Source organism: Oculina patagonica, chromosome 11 (genome assembly GCF_052425735.1).
Source record: "Oculina patagonica isolate OP01 chromosome 11, crgOcupat, whole genome shotgun sequence".
NCBI classification, from domain to species: Eukaryota; Metazoa; Cnidaria; class Anthozoa; order Scleractinia; family Oculinidae; genus Oculina; species Oculina patagonica.
In genome coordinates this window covers 11,214,047-11,233,590 of record NC_135768.1, presented here as the reverse complement: position 1 = coordinate 11,233,590, position 19,544 = coordinate 11,214,047, and the positions used below count along the sequence as shown (strand labels likewise).

The window sequence follows — 19,544 nt, the reverse complement described above, 5'->3', positions numbered from 1 at the left end:
GTTGCTCGAAACATGAAAAGTTGCCAAAAAGTTGCCAAGCAACTTATGGAAAGCTCTATTTATTGCTTCTTTCTTCGACAATTTTGCCAACATACAATACCGACGAAGACCGACCAAAAAGAACCGAACTTGCTTTAGTATTCACGATCCGTACCTCATGACATGAAGAGTCCAGAATCAGGACCAAAACTCTCAGCTAATCTGGATCCCTTCAGTCTGTAATGGTTACTTACAGTCAGATTAAAGCTCACAAAAGCCCGTCAACATAAAGTGCGGTGAACAAATATAAATAGCTTCATTGAACTCTCCAAATAGAGCTGAAACCTAATCGGTAAAATTAGTAGCCGCTAAAAAAGCAACCTTAAGGTGACGATTACTTCTGGTAATCTGGTCAGTCACTTCGCGGGACAATAAGATCAAAGAAAAATAAACCCTGACCCCCTATCCCCCAACACTAGTATAAAACATTCCCATTCCCCGCTATCCAAAGGATCGAATTTGATTTCAAGAGTCTGGAGGTAAAAAGAGTGAGTCGAGATTGGTTGTGAATGCAGTAGAAAGACAGAGAACTTGTGTAAAAATTGCAAAGGGGAAAGGCAGACAGCTTGGGACAGACAGCTTTATGGAGGCAAGGCTTTATGGAGGCAAGCGTGGCCGAGTGGTTTAGGGCGCTGGTGTTGTAATCCGGAGGTCCCCGGTTCAAGACCTGCCCTTGCTACTAGCTGGATTTGTTTCTCGGTTGTCCCGAGTTCAAATCCTCGACCACGCTTTGTATATAGCCAACTGGTCTGCCTCCTGCCAGTTGGGATTTTTAACCCTGTTATGTTCATTTATAAATTATTTGTTTCCTCTGTTTCAGTGGCATGCCTGTAAACTAGCTATCTCGTTGAGATATGAAGCTAAGTGCATGGCCACTATAAACACATATTTATTATTTTTTATTTATTGGGAGTCTTGGGAACAGTATAGACCGTGACGACGGCTGACAACGGCTGCTGAGATAGCCTTTTCGAATGTGTTTGGTGTTTGCTCAACAAAATTCATGTTGTTGACACACTGACTGAGTATTCGAGAACTTTACAGAATCGGTACAGCCTCAAGTACAGCCGGAACTAAAAATAACTTTTACCAGTGTTAAATAGTAAGTTATTAAATGAAACAGAACCACCGGGATAAAATATGACACGCTTCGAGACTACTTTGTGAAGACCTTTGATTTCGCTTTGAATTGTTTTATTTCTTTCACATTGCAAGCTATACAGTGCGAGCGGCAAAGTCGGTAAATATGACACGAAACTTCACCTTTGTATTTTTGCGGTCAGATCAATTATCCCCTCCGCCTCTAAAATTCATTTTGATATGAATACAATACCGTAAATAATACATAAGATAGATAGGATCGGAAAAAATACAATAAAATACATACCCAAGGACTTTTCAGTACATTCACTAAGTATATTCATTACACTAAAAATACATTCACTAAAAAAGTGAAGTATGAGAATGCTTCACAGAAAATAAAGAACTCATCAAAGGCCAAGAGCAAGAAAAAATTGAGTTCCCTACGGTCGATAACGTATTGCCTTGATGCAGTACGACATTGCCGATCCTAGCAGTATACAGGACGCGTGTCACATATCAACCTTTTAAATGTCCTTGTACATCATCTGTCAGATCCGTAGCTTAGTGGATAGAACACCCGCCCGCTGCTTGGGATGTCATGGGTTTGATTCCCCAGCACTCCCCAAGGGGTCTTAGGTTTTTTTTCCCACTGCTTGTAACAGGATGAACATGGCATCTTTCTCATTTAACTTCCGAGCTTAAAAATTACCATCTTCGTTTATTTGTCATCATACAGTATGCTACCGACATAGCTAATCCTCACAGTATGCAGGACGCGTGCCACATATGAACCTAGTAAATGTAAATCAGTGAGTCTCTCCGTAGCTCTATGGATAGCGCACCCGCCCGTGTTCAAGAGGTCCAAGTGTTCCATTCCCGTTGGGGACTGTTCCTGTCATGATAAACATTAAAACGTCCTCATCCTAAAGATATATCATTTTATTTCATATTTATTTCATTTCCTTTCGACACCTTCTTGGATAATAGGGGAATCTTTTTTACAATATTTGCCTCAAAAGTCTAAGCGCCTCATTTTCTGATCGAGCTACAAAACTATCAGTTTTATGAACATTGAAAGGGCAAGACACGATTAACTTTCTCTATAAATTCGAGCCTGGTGTATTAAATAGTTTTCTTTGACGTGGGTTTAAAAACTCAAACTGAAATTGTATATATGGGCTCATTAGCAAATTTTGCAGTTTTTCAAAGCTAATATCTCCTTCAATATTACACGTAAAGAGCTAAAAATTTCGCCGATTAATAAGTTTCATAAGCTCTTTAAACTTCTGGAGTTATTCTGGATTAGCAGGATGCCTTCTCTACGTACAGTCGTATGCTAATGAGGCAAAATGTTCAATGACGTCAGCAATGATCGCCCTATAGCTTTGTGATTTTGACATTTTTGGTTTCAGGATGAATAAGGATTTAAGGATTTTTACCTCATCTGGTTTCACTCGTCTTGTTCGCTAATCCAGATACAGTCAACTCTCTCTTAACGGACACCTCTATAGGACGGACACCTCCATAAGACGGACACCTGGTTATGGTCCCTGCCGTTTTTCAGTCATTTTACTGTAAGAACACTCTCTGCAGTTGATGATAGTTTTTACCGTTTGATCGCGGGGATGATAGTGCATGTGATAGTTTATCGGTCAGTGGTTCAGTCAAGACGGGCTCAATCCAAGATTCATGGCTTCCGCAGAGGAAATTCTATCGTTCGTCGAAGAAGAAAACCGAAATTTAGATTAATATTTGGACTATAGTGAAGCTGAAAACGAGAAAGTAAGTGGGAAGAAGAAGAGTAATAACAGCGTCGAGAAAGCACTGAAAATATCACTGCCAAAAGCAAGAGATGGCGTGAAAGCATCGGAAACAAGGAAAAAACATGAAAACATTTCTGCACCGAGTGATAGTGGAGTTGAGAACGAGAAAAGCAAAAATGAAATGCGCGAGCGCATTGCGTGATTTCGACAAACTATCGTCAACTATCATGGAGCGTTTGATCGCAAACATGATAGTCAATATGATAGTGAATGATAGTTGGAAGCAGTGAACTATCATCAACTATCATGACCGTTTGATCGAGGCTTTAGTAAGACGGACACCACTCTAAGACGGTCAACGGACACTTTGAAACCGCCAACGGACAGGCACTAAAAGTTATTTTTTAGTGAATAATACTTCAAAACTTGTTATCGACACTATAGCATAGTAGGTCAGCGCCTTTAGAATACCAAATTTACCAAAAACAATCCGCTATAACGTATTACTTCTCTGCTTAATCTTGTAGATTTAGTTTTCTACTTACAGTATCACCGTTTGTTATTAACAAACAAGTCAAATCTCTGACATTATTTTTGTTTCACTTTATAGGTTTTGCTAACGTAAGCGACTAAAAACAGACGTGTATTCGTTTTGCATAGCCGTTCAGCTTTATCGTCTCAAAACTTCTGGTGTCATGTTACCTCAACTCTCTATAAGGCGGACACCTCTCTAAGACGGACAGTTGGGGCGGCCGGTCCCGATGGTGTCCGTCTAAGAGAGAGTTGACTGTAGCTCTGAATATGAGCTACAGATTTTGCCTAATCCATTTTCATACAGCCAGATTGATTCTCGTGCCTTGAAAAAAAGGTTTAGTATAACGGCTCTAAGTGTTGTTAAGTAACCAAAAATGGAATGTTGCCGTCACCAGGGAAACTATGTAAGCAAGCGTGATACATTGGATTTTCGCAAGGCGTGAAAATACCAGCAGTATAGTTACCAAAACTATGTTCTAATCCTACTTTGCGCCAGGACTGTGAATGCTTTAGGATTTCTCTTCCATACCGATTCCTTGCGTACAAACCAGGACTAAACTTTGTATCAACCCAGTTGCCCCGAATGTTTGCTTTGGTGAACGTTTCATGTTTTTGTAGCTCTGCTGGAAGATACACAGTATTTGACAAAACAGACATCCCCCATACTTCGATGTTAAATCCGTTAAAGTTGACTCTAACATAGCCATCATTTGGATTTCCGTTTTCGTCACGCGTCGGTGATGCATACTCGGTTAGGCTGTAACCGTTTTGCTGGAAATACTCGATTGTCTCACTCCTGTTAAATATTTCAATATCTTTGGACAACAGAAAAAAATCCCCATCCAAGTCCCAAGGAACAAGGCCGTTGAACTTGACACCGCCTAATACTGAGCCACTATCGAGCTCGAAGCTAACATTGTGCGAATCAGCAAACTTCTGGAAAAAAGACACGGCTTTTGCATACAGTTCCAAACAGCAAACTGGGAGGAGAGCGCTTTGGGCAAAATTGTCGCAGTCAAAACCTATTTCCTGACAGGAGAAAGAATGCCTAACCCCCTCAGGCAGTAACACCCGATTGAGCTCCCACTTTTTAGCCAAAGGCGTCCACACGTTTTTATCAGTTCTTTTGGAATACAAATAGTAATCTGTAGTGGAATACATAGCATCTGGACATGTCATGATCAATGCGCCATCTTCAACAACACGTAAAAACCAATCTTCAAACACAACTTCATTTGGAAGGCTCTCGTCAAGCTTTAACATTTTTGTCTTGGTAACAAAAGGACCTTGCAGATAATCACAGAACATGCACTCATTCTTTGAGTGGTAATAGCCTTCTTGGTATTCCAGAACGTAGTTTTTGAGTTTAGTTTGCACACAGCCCGCTTTCCAGTGACCCGAGAGATTACGGTTTGCTCCGCCTACAACTCCAACATTTGGTATCTGACTGATCACACGAATTTGTCTCTCAAGTTGGGTCAGCCATGTGAAGTGAAAAACATTACGTGCAACGAGTACATAAGGAGTAGCGGCTTTACTTTTGAGTGCGTTCCATCCTTTGCTTACATTTTCATCATCTACCTTAACAACGTCAACGTTTTTATATTTTTTGGCAGTCTCCATAATCACGTTACTTTGCGCGGCCAAATGAACCCGAACTGTTGGGTACGTCTCCGTAATTCCTTGTAAAACCTTTTCAACGTTACGTTGTTTTCATCTTCCTTGGGGTATGCGACAGTATTAACTAAAACACTTATCACAGAACGAATCGGTTTTGCATTGGTACAGTTAACAGTGTGCCAGCCCTTCTTTGCGTAGAAAGGATAGCCCAACCTACTTCCTTTGTACACCTCTGGGCACACATCCACACTTCCATCTTTGCTGACTGTCTCACTCGTAAAACTCCGTTGTCGTTTGTTGTCTACGCGATTTACAACTTTTTCTAATTGCTGAACCAATCTTGCTGAGGGCGCTTGTTTATGAATAAGTAAATTATGCATTTCCAGGTGGATTTCATTTAGTTCCTTTATGATACTATCTTTAAACCAGGGAGCGTGGTATTCTTCACAGTTCTTTCTTTTAAAAGGGCGTAGCTCACATATATCAGACCTGTAATGAGAGAAAATAGCAGCTTAAATGAAATTACCAATTTCTCGTACATTTTACGAAGGCATATCTCGTCAAATTCCCTTTGGTCGCATGGTTACATGCAGGAAAGTAATGCACACATCTAAAACAAGCCAACAAACTGTTCTGTTCTGGTAACCCATGAGTTAAAAGGAATATGGCAATTCGTTCATCTTCTTCTCGACGTTATGTTTAATTTTATTCATCGATACTCTACCTCCGTGGCCTGTTTGTACACAAAGTAAATACCCCCCCCCCCTAAAAACAGTTTTAAACATACCGTTCTAGAAACATAGTCAGTAACACTATCGACAAGACCATCAGTAGACAGAGGAAGCCAAAGAACCAAAAGGTGTATCTCCAGTAAGGGGAAAGCGCCATCGCCTTTGAAGCAAATCTGTGGGAAAAAAGTTTCAGTACGTATGTGGACACTGCCTACCATTTGATTTATTATTTTAAAAGTAAGTGCCGTCCTCCGCCGGATTCAATCTTTTAAATACTTATTCAGTGTATTTTCTTATTTCAATGTCACGGTCACACACTTGCACTTTGATACCTGGTAAAACACGGATAATAACATTCGTATGTGGATATCACTAGTCGCCAACAGCGCACACTCTCATGACATTTAACAATGAAACTGTTTCCCGCCAAAATATTTGAGAGAGTGCAAGGTTGCAAAATCTATGACGTTAGAGGGTACCAATGCACTGTTACCCGCGAACGTTGACCGATGATCGCCGTTGCACTGTTTTCACATTGCATCTTCTAATGTATTTGTTGTGCGATATGGTCCCTCGGGAAACCAGTTTATAATTTTGTTTCCCTCGACCTCGATGAGATCGACCAAAAAACGACTGCGTGGGAGGCTAGGAGGTGGAAGGCTGTAAGAGTAAGCACGAACTGCGACGACTGAAGCCGACAACAAACGAAATATTCATGAGAATTTTTGTTTTTAAAGTTTTTTGTACAAGTAATTGTTCTCAGCTTTACGTCCCGTGCGCTGGAACGTGGCAAATTATCATAATTAGATTCACAGGTTTGAATTTAGCACACGTCGTTGTAAACAACTGACTCGGAAGGTCTTTGGAAGCCTCAAAACCTGCAATTTTGTGTCCAAGTTTTCTCCGCCGATATAGAATTTTAGGAAATGATTCGCAAGGAACATAAACTTGGTGTACTCAATTGTGTTCTGACAAGAGCGAATTTTGAAACGTCCTTCTCAAAATGAAGATGACATGTTTTATAGTTTAGATTTCACATTATTACTTTCTAAGAAGTCATTAACTTCAAGCAAATTTTGAAATCGAAAATGTCGTTTTTGTCATGACAAAAAAGAGGTTATGATATATCACAAGGTCACATAATCATTTAATTCGGTGCGCTGTTCGAACTGAAAACTTGGATACAAAACCGCATTATCTGCAGTTAAACTTTTAAGAGCTTGCAACATCACAGTAAACGCTCATTTCAGTAAAACGACAATCATTACGTATTTCTATCTTTCCCTAATATCCCTGACCATATAGTTTTTAGAGAAATCGATTTTCAAAATGTAGCGATTTAAAGCTTTACAAGATTATACCCTGTCAAGAAATTTGGCTAATGATTTATTAAAGAGCAAGGGTCCTGCGCGACCTGAAGGCTATTTTAAAAACGAAAAAATTGCGCGAAAAGAAAAAGAAGCAATGTACGACCAAAGCAGCATTTGAAGAAAAAGTACAGACGTAAATACTTCCCAATTATCCAGTGTAAAATTTGCTTCAAGGACCAACAATATCATTTATTTCACAATAGTATCGTCCCCTACTTTAAATTATACAAGATAACACAACTGTTCAAAGCCGTCATTTGTAAACCATGTAACCACAGCGTTTTGACGAATTAAATATTTAAGTTTAACTGTTAACCCAGAATTTCAATTCCTTAAATAGAACCATATCATTCATGTCATTTTGGTTCGCGCGCACGGAAGGGGGTGGGGGGGGGGGGGAATCCCTATTTACTGGACTATACATGGAAGCTCCGTCCGAAAGGGACACCTTTTTCAGTCAGGCCGGAGGTACATAAAAGGTTTGAGATTTTACGAGTATTTAAAAACTGTGGAAATGCTTTAATTTAGTATTCAAACGGTTTTTTTTAAGTATCTCAAAATAAACCACCAAACGGTTCATTCATCTGAGTATTTTAAGAGATTATTCAAGTGAAAAGTTAAGAAAATAGCTGTGTCCCTAATGTAAGTACGGAAAGGAGTACCATGGTCTATCGAAGGAATACGTAAATGAAAAGGTCACCTCTTCTGTCAAAAATTGTATATAAAACGGTAAGGGTTTGGAACTCGGGGCGGAGATTCCCCGTAAAGAAATATTTTTCAGTGGAGTTATCATTGATCTGCCACAGGCCAACCGCGCGATCGTAGATGAATTTGCAAAAGCTGCATTTAAACGAAATACGAACGTTTGCCAGGAATAAAACATTAACAACTTGGTTTGGGTCAGGGGGGTAGGATTCTTCTTGCTTAAATAAGACTTTCTTTGAATGGCCATAAATATAGGCTATGGGCGTGCTTGCTCAAAAATCTACGTTCGCGAATCACCTACGAGTTTTTTTAGAAGTTAAGCATCCACATTAATCTCTTAACGCTAAGAATTTGACAAGTTTTGTAAGCTTGAATAGTGACTGTCCTTTTAACTTTATGTTAAAGGCTAACAAAAAGGCCAGAAAAACAACCACGGCGAAACACATATTTATTAGCAAAATTATTCATTTATAATTAGGAATAAAGCAGGTCCGGATTCTGTTAAGTAAAAAAACAACAATGACAATGTTTATTTTGTGCGGATATTACACTTAGCTGTGGTTTCCGTGCGTCCTGCAAACATGACCATAGAAGTCTGCAGATACGCAGACACACACCATTCTATCTTTGAGACTCGCACCAAAATAATGCTTTCAGACCCGGCCAGGTCTGAATCGAGTAGTCTCAGTTTTACTAGCACGATCAAGACGATTATATGGAGACCAAATATGACCAAGATCGTCCCGGCCGAATGTAAATACAAGGTATCGCTTTAAAATGTGTTTTAAAAAGACGACGATCGGGACGTTTACAAGGAAACTAGGCTTGCTCTTAAAAACTGTTAATGGGAAAATGAACTAGCTTAGCCTTAGCCCCCCACGCAGTCCTTCTTAGGGGCGATCGTGTTACACTGATCGCCCCTAAGAACGACTGCGTGGGAGGCTATCTTAGCCCTAGCAACTCTGGGCGTTGCTAAGTTACCAAAAACGGAATGTTGCCGTCGCCAGGGAAACTATGCACGCAAGCATGATGCTTTGGATTTTCGCATGGCTTGAAGCTGCCAGGTTTATATTCAGCATAACTATGTTCTAATCCTACTTTGCGCCAGGACTGAGAATGCTTTAAGATTTCTCTTCCATACCGATTCCTTGCATACAATCCAGGACTAAACTTTGTGTCAATCCAGTTACCCCGAATGTCTGCTTTGGTGAACGTTTCAGGTTTTTGTAGCTCTGCTGGAAGAAACACTGTGTTTGACATAGCAGGCATCCCTGTCCCAAATATTTCGATGCCAAATCCGTTGAAGTCAATTCCTACATACCCATTAAAGCTATCATAATCCTTTCTATCAAGGTTTGGCGATTCATACCCGGTTAGGCTGTAACCGTTTTTCTGGAAATAGTCGATTGTATCTTTGTTGTTGAAAATTTCAATATCTTTGGAAAATACGAAGAAATCTCCATCAATGTCCCAAGGAATAAGGCCATTAAACTTAACACCACCTAATACTGAACCACTATCGAGCTCTAACCGAACATTGTGCTCATCAGTAAACTTCTTTAAAAAAGACACGACTTCTGCATACAGTTCCTGACAACAAACTGGGAGCAAACCACTTTGGGCATAATTATCACATTTAAAGCCAATATCCTGACAAGAAAAGGAATGCTTGATCCCCCCAGGCAGTAACACCCGATTTAACTCCCACTTTTTAGCCAAAGGTGTCCACACGTTTTTATCATTTCTTTTGGGGTATAAATAGTAATCTGTAGCGAAATACATAGCATCTGGACATGCCATGATCAGTGCACCATCTTCAACAACACGTAAAAACCAATCTTCAAACACAACTTCATTTGGAAGGCTCTCGTCAAGCTTCAACATTTTTGTCTTGGTAACGAAAGGACCCTGCAGATAATCACAGAACATGCACTCATTTTTTGAGTGGTAATATCCTTCTTGGTATTCCAGGACGTAGTTTTTTAGTTTAGTTTGCACACAGCCCGCTTTCCAGTGACCTGAGAGATTACGGTATGCTCCGCCTACGACTCCAACATTTGGTATCTGACTGATCACACGAATTTGTCTCTCAAGTTGGGTAAGCCATGTGAAGTGAAAAACATCACGTGCAACGAGTACATAAGGAGTAGAGACCTTACTTATCAACATGTTCCATCCTTTGCTTAGCTTTCCATCATCCACTTTAACAACATCGACATTTTTGTAGTTTTTGGCAGCCTCCACAACATTATTACTTTGAGTTGCCAAATGAACATGAACTGTAGGGTACGTCTCTGTTATCCCTTTTAAAACCTTTTCAACGTGAATCTCATCTTCCTTGGGATATGTAACAGTGTTAACCAAAATGCTCACTACGGAATGAATGGGTTTGGCATTGGTACAGTTGGTAGTGTACCAGCCCTTCTTCGCAAAATAAGGATAACCCACTGAACTCCCTTGATACTCCTCTGGGCAGACATCCACAGCACCATCTTTGTTGACTGTCTCGATAGTTGTACTTTGTTGTTGTTTGTTGTCAAGGCGCTTTACAATGTCTCCTAATCGCTGAACCAATCTTGGTAAGGGTGCTTGTTTGTAGATGAGTAATTTTTGCATTTCCAGGTGGACTTCATTTAGTTCTTTTGTGATGCTTTCTTTAAACCAGGGAGCGTGGTATCTTTTGTCATACTTTACGTCAAAAGGGTTTTGGTCACATCTGTAAAAAAAATACTTAAAATTAATTGAAAATACTGGTTTCTTGAACCCCGACGTTTTAATCTTTGGCAATGACCATCTGGTAAAATTCCGTTTCATTACCTGCTAATCTGCAGCAAAGTAACTGTTTATATTGGATGTGATACACAGTTCGTCAAAGACGGAATTAAGAGAACGTACCGTAATTAAATACTGAATTAAGAGAACGCACCGTAATTAAATACTGAATTAAGAGAACGCACTGTAAGCCGTTATGCGTGACCAAGAAAATTTTTCTAACTAGATATGAGAATTTGGTGATTTATTACCAGGTTTTCGACATTTTTATATTACATTTATTCATAAATACTTTGTATTATTAAACTTGTGTTGTTTGGGATGTATCCCCTTTGAGAAGAAGAAAAAAACCATCTCAATTCAAAGATTACTTAAGGCATTCTTAATGATCAACCAATCAGATTTGCGATCAAAAAGTATTTCGATGTCACGATTAATATTTAGCTAAGGGATTATGTCAAATCAAGTAATAAGTGTTACAAATAATGCGGTAACTGAGGCAAGCTCTGTTTATGAAGAAAATAATACTTCATTTAATTTTTCCTAATCATCTAGACGTAAAATATGTACCATACGTACTACTCACCTAAACGTATTACACATCTTTCTAGAAAAACACTGTAAAATTCCGAAAAGAAGCCTTGGGCTTATGTTTGCTTAATATCCCTTTTGTTTAGGTGGGCTTATTTTCGGGGAAAGCTTAAAATCGGGGGTGGGGTGGGAAGCTTACTTTGGGAAGCCATTTTTGCGTAACAAAATTGCTTGGATTTATATTTTGAAGGGATACTGCGTCTATGGCATCCTACAGTCCTTAAACGAACATTGCAGGTCTCCGCATACCCTAACGACGCAAAATACAAAGCACAAGCACTACAATAGGGGAATTGTTTTCGGAAAACTAAAATCTTTTTTTAGAACTGTAACTAGGAAGGGCTTATAATCGGTATAGGACTTATGCGTCTGTTTTTTTTGGTGGGGAGGGGCTTATGGGTAATTTGCTTTCTGAGGGGGAGGGGGTATTTTCAGGGAGGGATAGTTCAGAGTTAAACGGTACGTACAAAATCAAACATACCTCTTTAGATGTACCGTCAATACAAATATTGACAAGGCAGCTATAACACAGAGAAAGCAAAAGAACCAAAAAATACATCTCCATTTCGAGGAAAGCGCCATCAAACTTTGAAGCAAACTGTGGAGACATAATAGAAGATTGGTCCATCGGATGTAATATTTTGATAAAAAGTGAGTGCATGTACCTTTCACCTATTAACAAGAAATTCTTAAATAGATTAGATTTTCCTGAGACACTTTATTTTATTGTCCATTTTAAAATCACGTGACCTTCCTAGTAACAGTGGTCAAAAGTAGTGAGGGCTCGTATTGAAAGCGTACGATTTGGCGGCGTTCGTGTAAAATGTACAGTAAGAGTTTGTTAGTTTGTTGTGCCTGCTCGTTTCCAGTGCTGCCTCCGATCCCATTGTAATCTAACCAGTTTAGGAAAAAAATCGGAAGCTATCATTGTACCGTTTTGCCAATGATTACAGTTTTCACGGATACACCCAAGCCCAAGAAATTGCTCAAGAAACTTTGAATAGGGTAAGAAAAAACCCAGGTATTGACCGCCTTTATTTTGTTCACACACTTCACTCAATTTAAGCTAGTTTAATTTTTTAGTTTAACTTTAAGTTAGCCTTTAAGTTACTTTTAACGGGCATTTTTCACTCAGAGACGCACGGGGTTGACAAAAAGCGGTAATTATTGGTTGAGCAGAAGCTCTATATATACAGTCACGTTATAAAAAGATGATTTTATCGGCTGAGTGTATCAATTTAATCTCATCTGCATTAACAATACCAGCAATGGTTAATAAATAATCGATTAGAACCCTGAAGAGGTTGAAAGTTCTAGACGATGTAAATGTAACTTTTTCACGCTCCAAACGGTTGAAAACAAATAAATCTAGAAGAAAATGGCTTAGATTTACTATACATTATTTATTTCTAGTATCAATTTATGTCAATCGATCATTATTCGATTTATTTAACAATACATAAAATTTTGGGGACGATTTCGGTTTCTACTCATTGCTAATAGATTGGAATCGAAAAAACGTTTCTCAAAACTATTCACGGCCTAGCCTGTCTTGTCTACCAGACGTCGCTCAATGGTCTTGCTCGGTACACGCTAGGTGCGCGTGGAACTGTGGGACTGTTGCTTCGCGTTTCACCTCCTGACCATCAAGTCACACGCTCCTTACATCCCACTTTTTACCGAGGGAATGCAGCGGCACCTGGGAACGAGACAGTGGGTTGGCAATAATATCGTAGAAAGACTTGTAGCTAAAGAGCAACGTAGAATCCATTTAATTTTAAAAATAATCAAGTTAATTGATTTTGAATGTTAAGAGGAAGGAGGGATGATGATGTCTTATTACCACCGGTTAAATATACGAAATGAGTCAGTTTCCACCCCGGGCAGAGTTCGGACTGGGAGACGAGGAGACAGCTCATATATTTTCGGTATATCATGTACGTCAGTGACGACTGCATGAATATGCGCGCCGCTGTTTTTAGGTCCAAAAGCTAAACGCCAAATTTACGAAAAAATAAAATGCAAGACTAAAAGCAGTTTAAAACAGTGAGGACAAATGTAACATTTCAAACAAAACCTTTGAACAATCTTCGGGAAAATGTTCAATGGAATCTAAGATCCTTCACTGAGCAAGGGCAGCAGATGACGAACTACGACCACTGTTTTCAACGACTAACTTCGCGAGGGTCTCTCGAAGAAATGTCGCGTTCGTAAAAAAATATTTTTTTTTGCCAGTGTGTTTTCCTTCCTGCACAGTAAACAAAAAGTCAACTTGAGGTTTTACTTATGCATCACAAAACGGCACCAAACAGCTAAATAAAGTTCCTTCAATTCCTTCTAGAAATGCAACTTTGACCACTTCATTTCTGTACTTCGTGTGCATGAAAACAAAGAGATGCTGGTTAATGTAAGCTCAATAATCTACTTGGAAAATATTTCACAGAGGAGTTATAGTAACCCCAAGACAGCCACAAATTAGTTGCCCTTACGGTACACACTAAGCAAAAGCACAGTGTACTTTCCAACTTCATGTAGCAGTAGAGAAGTACATTGAGTAACCTTGCTTAATAAAAAGTTTAAAGAAAAGACAACCAAAGAACAAGAACTTAATTTATACATACCTGAAAATAAAAGCTCTAATGAAAATTTCACTGACACCCATCGGTGCCACAAGGCAAACAACACTAGCTCTCTTCTTACTTCTACAAAAGCGTGTCTCACGATGTCTTGCTGGCTTTGCTTATTGAAATCGGTTTTCATATTCTTAGACAGCTAATTTGGTATACTCTCATAAAAAAAAACTTACACTTGTAAGTTTTTTTTTCCTTTCTTTTTTTTTCAATTATTGTATTTGTTTATTTATACGTTATTTGTGTGTATTTTTTCTATTGAAATAAATAAATAAATAAATAAATAAATAAAAAATACTCTCATAAAAAATACACACACACACACACACGTATCGAGAAATAACTAGGGGATGCCCTTGTATTTCCTTAAAAAGTAACAATATAACGAAACCGAAACGAATAAATCCTGGCTGGAGCAATCCGTTCTCTTTGGGTCCGAGTCTACTGATCATGACTGATAGAAGTATTAACTGTGTTCAACCTACTATCTGTCTGTAGATAAAATAATAATACAATCGACATGCCTTACATGTATTTTGAATGCATTTTGTTGGCCACCTATCTTAGCTTTCGATATATGTTTCTCTGTTTGTTGTTCTATGGCGCTGCAAACCAATGCCTGTTGAAAAAAACCCAACAATAATAAGTGACGACACGCATATACGTAGACTTGGAGAGGTATCTTCGTCTTTGCTCGTCGAGCAGCATCATGAACCTTCAGTTTCTACAGCATAGTGGTACGGTTGTCCATTTTTTATTAGGACTTCGCGTGAAAACAGGCGCCTGAGACGATTGCTTTACTTGCATAGATTCAAAAGCTGGGTTAGTCGGATAACTCGGATTAATGTTAATTCGTTGATTATAATAATAATAGATTATAACAGGGTTATTATAATCCGGTAATAGATTATTATAATCCAGTTATAGATTATCATAATCCAGTAATATATTATTATAATCCAGTAATAGATTAAGGTATGGCAAACGATTGGAAGGATAAGATTATTATTAATAATTTCATCCGGATTAATATAAATCTCTTTTAAAATCCAGATAAAATTCCCGTGAATGTTCGGATACAACAGATCTATATGACAGACACACTGTAGACTTAACACGGGACTGACGGAACATAACACTGATGACATCAGTCACATGACGATCACTTGCATATGCTAGAGCTGATAGATACCACGATCTTGACCCTAGAAGTAAATGAAATGGAACAAGCGCCTCTGGGCCAGTGAATCCGTGCCGTGGGCATGTGCTTTTGCTTTCAGTGATAAGGACGCCTTTGTTCATTAAATAATGTCAATCTTTGGAAGCTTTGGACAACTGTAGGTAGGAATAATATTAATGCTACATAGGGTTATTAGGAATCCTGTGTTGGATTAATATTTATCAGATTATATTAATCCTAACTGATTAAGGCATGGCTCAAACCTCAGTAATGGATTATAATAATCGATTACTGGATTATAATAATCTATCACTGTATTATAATAGTCCATTTCTGGATTAAGTAATCATTCGGATGAATATTAATTCGATTAATATTAATCCGAGTTGTCCTGTTTTTTAACAGGTCACTTGCAAGTAAGTACTATTTTATTTTGTCTTTTTTGTTGTGCTCAATGCAAGTAACAGAGTCTGGCCCTTAGTATGTTACAAAAAGTTTGCAAATCTAAATTTCTTAGGAATAATATTTGCCCAAACTTAACATGGCAAGTTATATTAATTACCCCACTCAAGAAGACCATAAAGTCTCAGTCTAGCTTTCATACCAACCGATTGCTCTTGAAAATATTTCAGTTACAACCATTTTCCTAATATTTGAGGTCAAATCTTCTAAACATTTTCAAAATATAATTATAATTATTAGTCAACTGGACTCACTACGCTCAGGTATGTGCACTTCGCTCATTTCCAGACTGAGGTAACACACCAGCCTAGCAGTTGGGACTCGTCAGCACTGCGTCAGGCATGATGGTGATGTGAAAAAAAGTTCTTATTTCTCCCATCTTAGTGATCCAACACTGGTGGTACACAAAGAGGACAAAACAGCTGTCCACTGCTAGGCTGGTGTGTTACCTCAGTCTGGAGATGAGCCAAGTGCACATACCTAAGTGTAGTGAGTCCAGTTCACTAATACACATAATTATATTATGTGTCTCAGGGTGACAATCTATACATGTATATGTGTATGTACAAGTGCTTACTTTATGTATTGCAACTAATGGTTCTTTTGCACAAGAAAAACTCAAGTTGATGACAGTTATTTGACTATAAGGAAATCAGTCCACATAAAATGTTACAGCAACATGTACCCAACAAAAACAAGATTTATTGGCCCTAACACGTTCTTTACATCAACACGCGCGTCTAAAAGATGATGTAGTTAATTCTGCTAAATGACAGTTACCGCATGCTAAACACAAAACACGTTCATCCATGCGTTTAACACCTTTTATTCCCTGCAATTTTAGTTTGTTTCCCATAAAAGTGTAAAACTGAACTTGATCCCTTTACCTAAATGTAGATCGCTTGGTGGGCAGGGGTATATTAAAAGTAATATTACAAGGGTAAAAGCAAGATATGGCATGCATTCTACTTAGACATCCTGTGCTCAGTAAGTGGTCATTAAAATTAAAAATAGATATTTCCTTTGTCAAGGAATATGAACCAGAAATGCAAATTTTAAATTTCAAAGCGGCCAATTTTATAATTCAAATAAAGGCACGTAAATACCGAACCGCGAAGCTAGTAAAAACAAACACTCACATCTATCAATTCCTCGGTTCAAAAAGCTTCTGGAAACAAATAAACTCAGCCAAATAATTCTCTAATTCTTTTCCTCGTGCTATTCACACTCGACACATTTTTCATCGATCGGGTTGCAAACGAACCGAACGAGCCTCACCGACCGTATTCTAGGCTTAGTATTTGTATACAGCAGTTATTGACCGCCGAGAAATCGAGCAAAAACGAAGAATATGTTTGTATTAAACAAATACAAACAGACAGCAATAAACGAGTCACGCCATAAATACACTTCGCATTTGTTTTAAACAGCGATTATCGATCGATCAGTCAAACCGCTAGGAAACATTCGGTTCGAATTTTTGGCCCGCACCGTCACTGTACAGACGAGTGCCTTTTTTACTTATCTTACATTGCTGTTATTTATTGAGCCTACTGAAACAGCTGAAACGTAACATATACATTTTTGTGCGTGACACGCTTGGCTGACGACGTTCTGTTGTGCATGTGCAGGCGGTTGAATAAGCGAATTTCTTTCAAAGTTTTATGAGTTGTAAACGTGACACATACCTTAAATTTTTATGTATCGCGTGCAGTGTAACCATACATGGCTGTCAGATGATTAAACCTGCTCAATATTGACTCAATATTTCCTCGCCATCGCGCGCTTTAGAACAAGTGTGAAGTCATCAGCCAGCTTGCAACTTCATGTAAGATAATTTTCGGCGTGTCTCCCAGAGCCCGCTTTCCTTTTGGTCAGCGCAACCCTTTCTGGGTGTTGCCAAAAAGGAAAAGCGGGTAAAAGAGGAAAAATTTACAGCAAGGCGCCCAAATGTGTGACCACTTTTAATTTATTCCCATTCTTTCGTGCAGATTTAAACCAATCAGAAGTCACGGCTGCAAGCTATCCACGGCTTTTGATTGGATTAAATCTGCACGAAAGAATGTGAATAAATTAAAAGTGGTCCTTGCTGTAAATGGCCCTCTGACCAACTGTTTAACTATTTATCAACAGACCGCAAGAAATACCTTATTCGTACTAATTTTCGCGCGTACTTTTAAAAGGTGGCTCGTAATAGAGGGTCTCAATGGGGTGGTTCATAGGCCAGGTAAGGTATAATATTGAGGTATCTTTGGCCACTTTTGTAGTTGCCATGGCAACAAATTTTGACGTCCCTGTGACTTCAGTTTGTTTATTGTTAAAAACTTTACAAAGATGTTCTGGAAGATGAACTTCAACACTACAGGTGTAGCAGCAATAGAATGCCAAGGCGGAAATATCTAAATAACGAGCCACCTTAATTTTGCGAAAATTCGGGAGCCGAATAATTTTCGCGATTTCAAGAAAAATAAAAGCAAAAGTGTATCAAATTTCGCGATTTTGTTAGTGTTTTATGGATCAGTCGTTTCTAATTCTCCCATCTGGGTGGAAACCCTATCCAGGGCGAGGAGAGGAGAGTTCAGGCACTGGATACGGATGCAATCTTGCTACATGTCACGTACATTGGTTTGAATCAACATATACCTAGGAAAGGTCGAAGCGACTTTGCTAGCAGGGTACGATTGTATAGACAACAAAATGGATTTTTGCAGCAATTGGACGGTGAATTTTGCTGGAATTACCATCTACTATAAAGACTCTTCTGTGCCCTGTGCTGCGCTCTACCTGATGTGAGAATGTGGGCGATTTATCTCGCAACTAGGCTCCTAAGCATACGCTCAAGATTTGGTACCTTTTAATACGCAATCCTTCCCGAAAAGTGCATTATAGGAGGCTATTGCGAGCCTTGAAAAATAAAACGACAATAGACGATGGACAAAACGTGTTTCGTGGTCGACACATATATGTTTGTACGTCTGCCAATGGTAGCAATGTACGTGAGATTGAAGATTCTAGCAAGCTGGAGGAAAAGAAAAATATGTATTCACTGAATTCGTGATTTTGCTTAGGTTACCGTAGACCTTCAGAGGCCAAATTTTGCAAAAAAAATTCTTTTCTCATTCTAAAGCTAAAACACTGACCTATAGTTGGTGAAAAACAAAATGTAAAATTGTTTAATGATCGCAAGATATTGAGGAAAATATATTTTAGAGAAGAGGAGGCTAAAGGTGTTATTATCTCAACTAAACATCCGGCGACTCCAGTTACACCGTAGATTTGAATGTTTTATTTATATCGACTAGGGCTGTGCTGAATTTTTATGAAGACTCTGTAAAATTTATTATGAGTTCTTCGAAAAGAGAGAACACAACTCAGTGGCGAAACTTCGTAAGAAAACCTAGCCTGTTCCAGGCTCTCGGGAGTTGGGGTGAGCGAAAAACGCGGGCGGGCGAGGAAAAAACGCCCCCCTTCGTTTTTCCTCGTTCGCCCGCGTTTTTCGCTCTTCCCCAACTACCGAGAGCCTGGAACAGCCTAAAGAAAACTGCGCCGACGAAAACGAGAATAAAAGAGGGAGACTCCATAAAAGCCAGATGCAATTTGATGTTCAGTCGGAGCTCAAGAACAAATCGAACAATAACATTCCAGGAAAAAGTTTTCCCTAGCGAATTCATCCCCGCTACGCCACTTTATTTGGGATCGCGGGTTAGCCGATTTTGGCTGCTATTTTCGCGGCTGGTTTCCCGCCCTTTCTCGCTTGCTAGAGGGTCTGGATGGGGCTAACTAACTACTGACATATATCGCCTAAAATTTAACTGACAACTGGCATTTGTTTTTTCTTCTAGTTTAAATTGGTATAATTCTCGCCTCATCAAGAATACAGCGCTAAATCAGTGCTGAAAAGTTTGACAAAACCTTCGCTGATTGCGTCAGCTACGAGTTTCATGCATCTGTACTCTTATTGACAATGAAAATTAGCCAATCAGCGCGCGAGAATTCGCTCAGTTATTGTAAAATTTGTTATGTACAACGAAACTGGCCAAAATGTCCAATGGCTAATAAGGGCA

At 38.9% G+C, this 19,544-nt stretch overlaps 2 protein-coding genes across 2 annotated transcripts; both read right to left on the bottom strand.

Annotated features, from left to right (window-relative positions):
* Nucleotides 1–1,518: 1,518 nt before the first annotated feature.
* LOC144630225 (uncharacterized) lies at nt 1,519–5,135 on the bottom strand. Its single transcript, XM_078488556.1, has one exon. It carries the CDS (start codon nt 5,040–5,042, stop codon nt 3,780–3,782), a length of 1,263 nt encoding a protein of 420 aa, XP_078344682.1. The 5' UTR covers nt 5,043–5,135; the 3' UTR covers nt 1,519–3,779.
* A 3,137-nt stretch (nt 5,136–8,272) lies between these two features.
* Nucleotides 8,273–17,318, bottom strand: LOC144630206 (uncharacterized). Its single transcript, XM_078488532.1, has 3 exons — nt 17,169–17,318; nt 11,690–11,806; nt 8,273–10,561 (listed from the first exon to the last, which is right to left on the bottom strand). The coding sequence occupies exons 1-3, from the start codon at nt 17,201–17,203 to the stop codon at nt 8,818–8,820; spliced, it is 1,896 nt and encodes a 631-aa protein (XP_078344658.1). The 5' UTR covers nt 17,204–17,318; the 3' UTR covers nt 8,273–8,817.
* Between the last annotated feature and the right edge of the window lie 2,226 nt (nt 17,319–19,544).

Excerpts from the sequence above, each read along its gene's own strand:
- LOC144630225 (XM_078488556.1), bottom strand. The coding sequence starts at position 5,042 with ATGGAGACTGCCAAAAAATATAAAAACGTTGACGTTGTTAAGGTAGAT.
- LOC144630206 (XM_078488532.1), bottom strand. The coding sequence starts at position 17,203 with ATGGTTACACTGCACGCGATACATAAAAATTTAAG. Across the intron at positions 11,807-17,168 it reads GCGATACATAAAAATTTAAG|TTTGCTTCAAAGTTTGATGG; the intron begins GTATGTGTCACG and ends ATGTCTCCACAG. Across the intron at positions 10,562-11,689 it reads TTGACGGTACATCTAAAGAG|ATGTGACCAAAACCCTTTTG; the intron begins GTATGTTTGATT and ends TTTTTTTTACAG.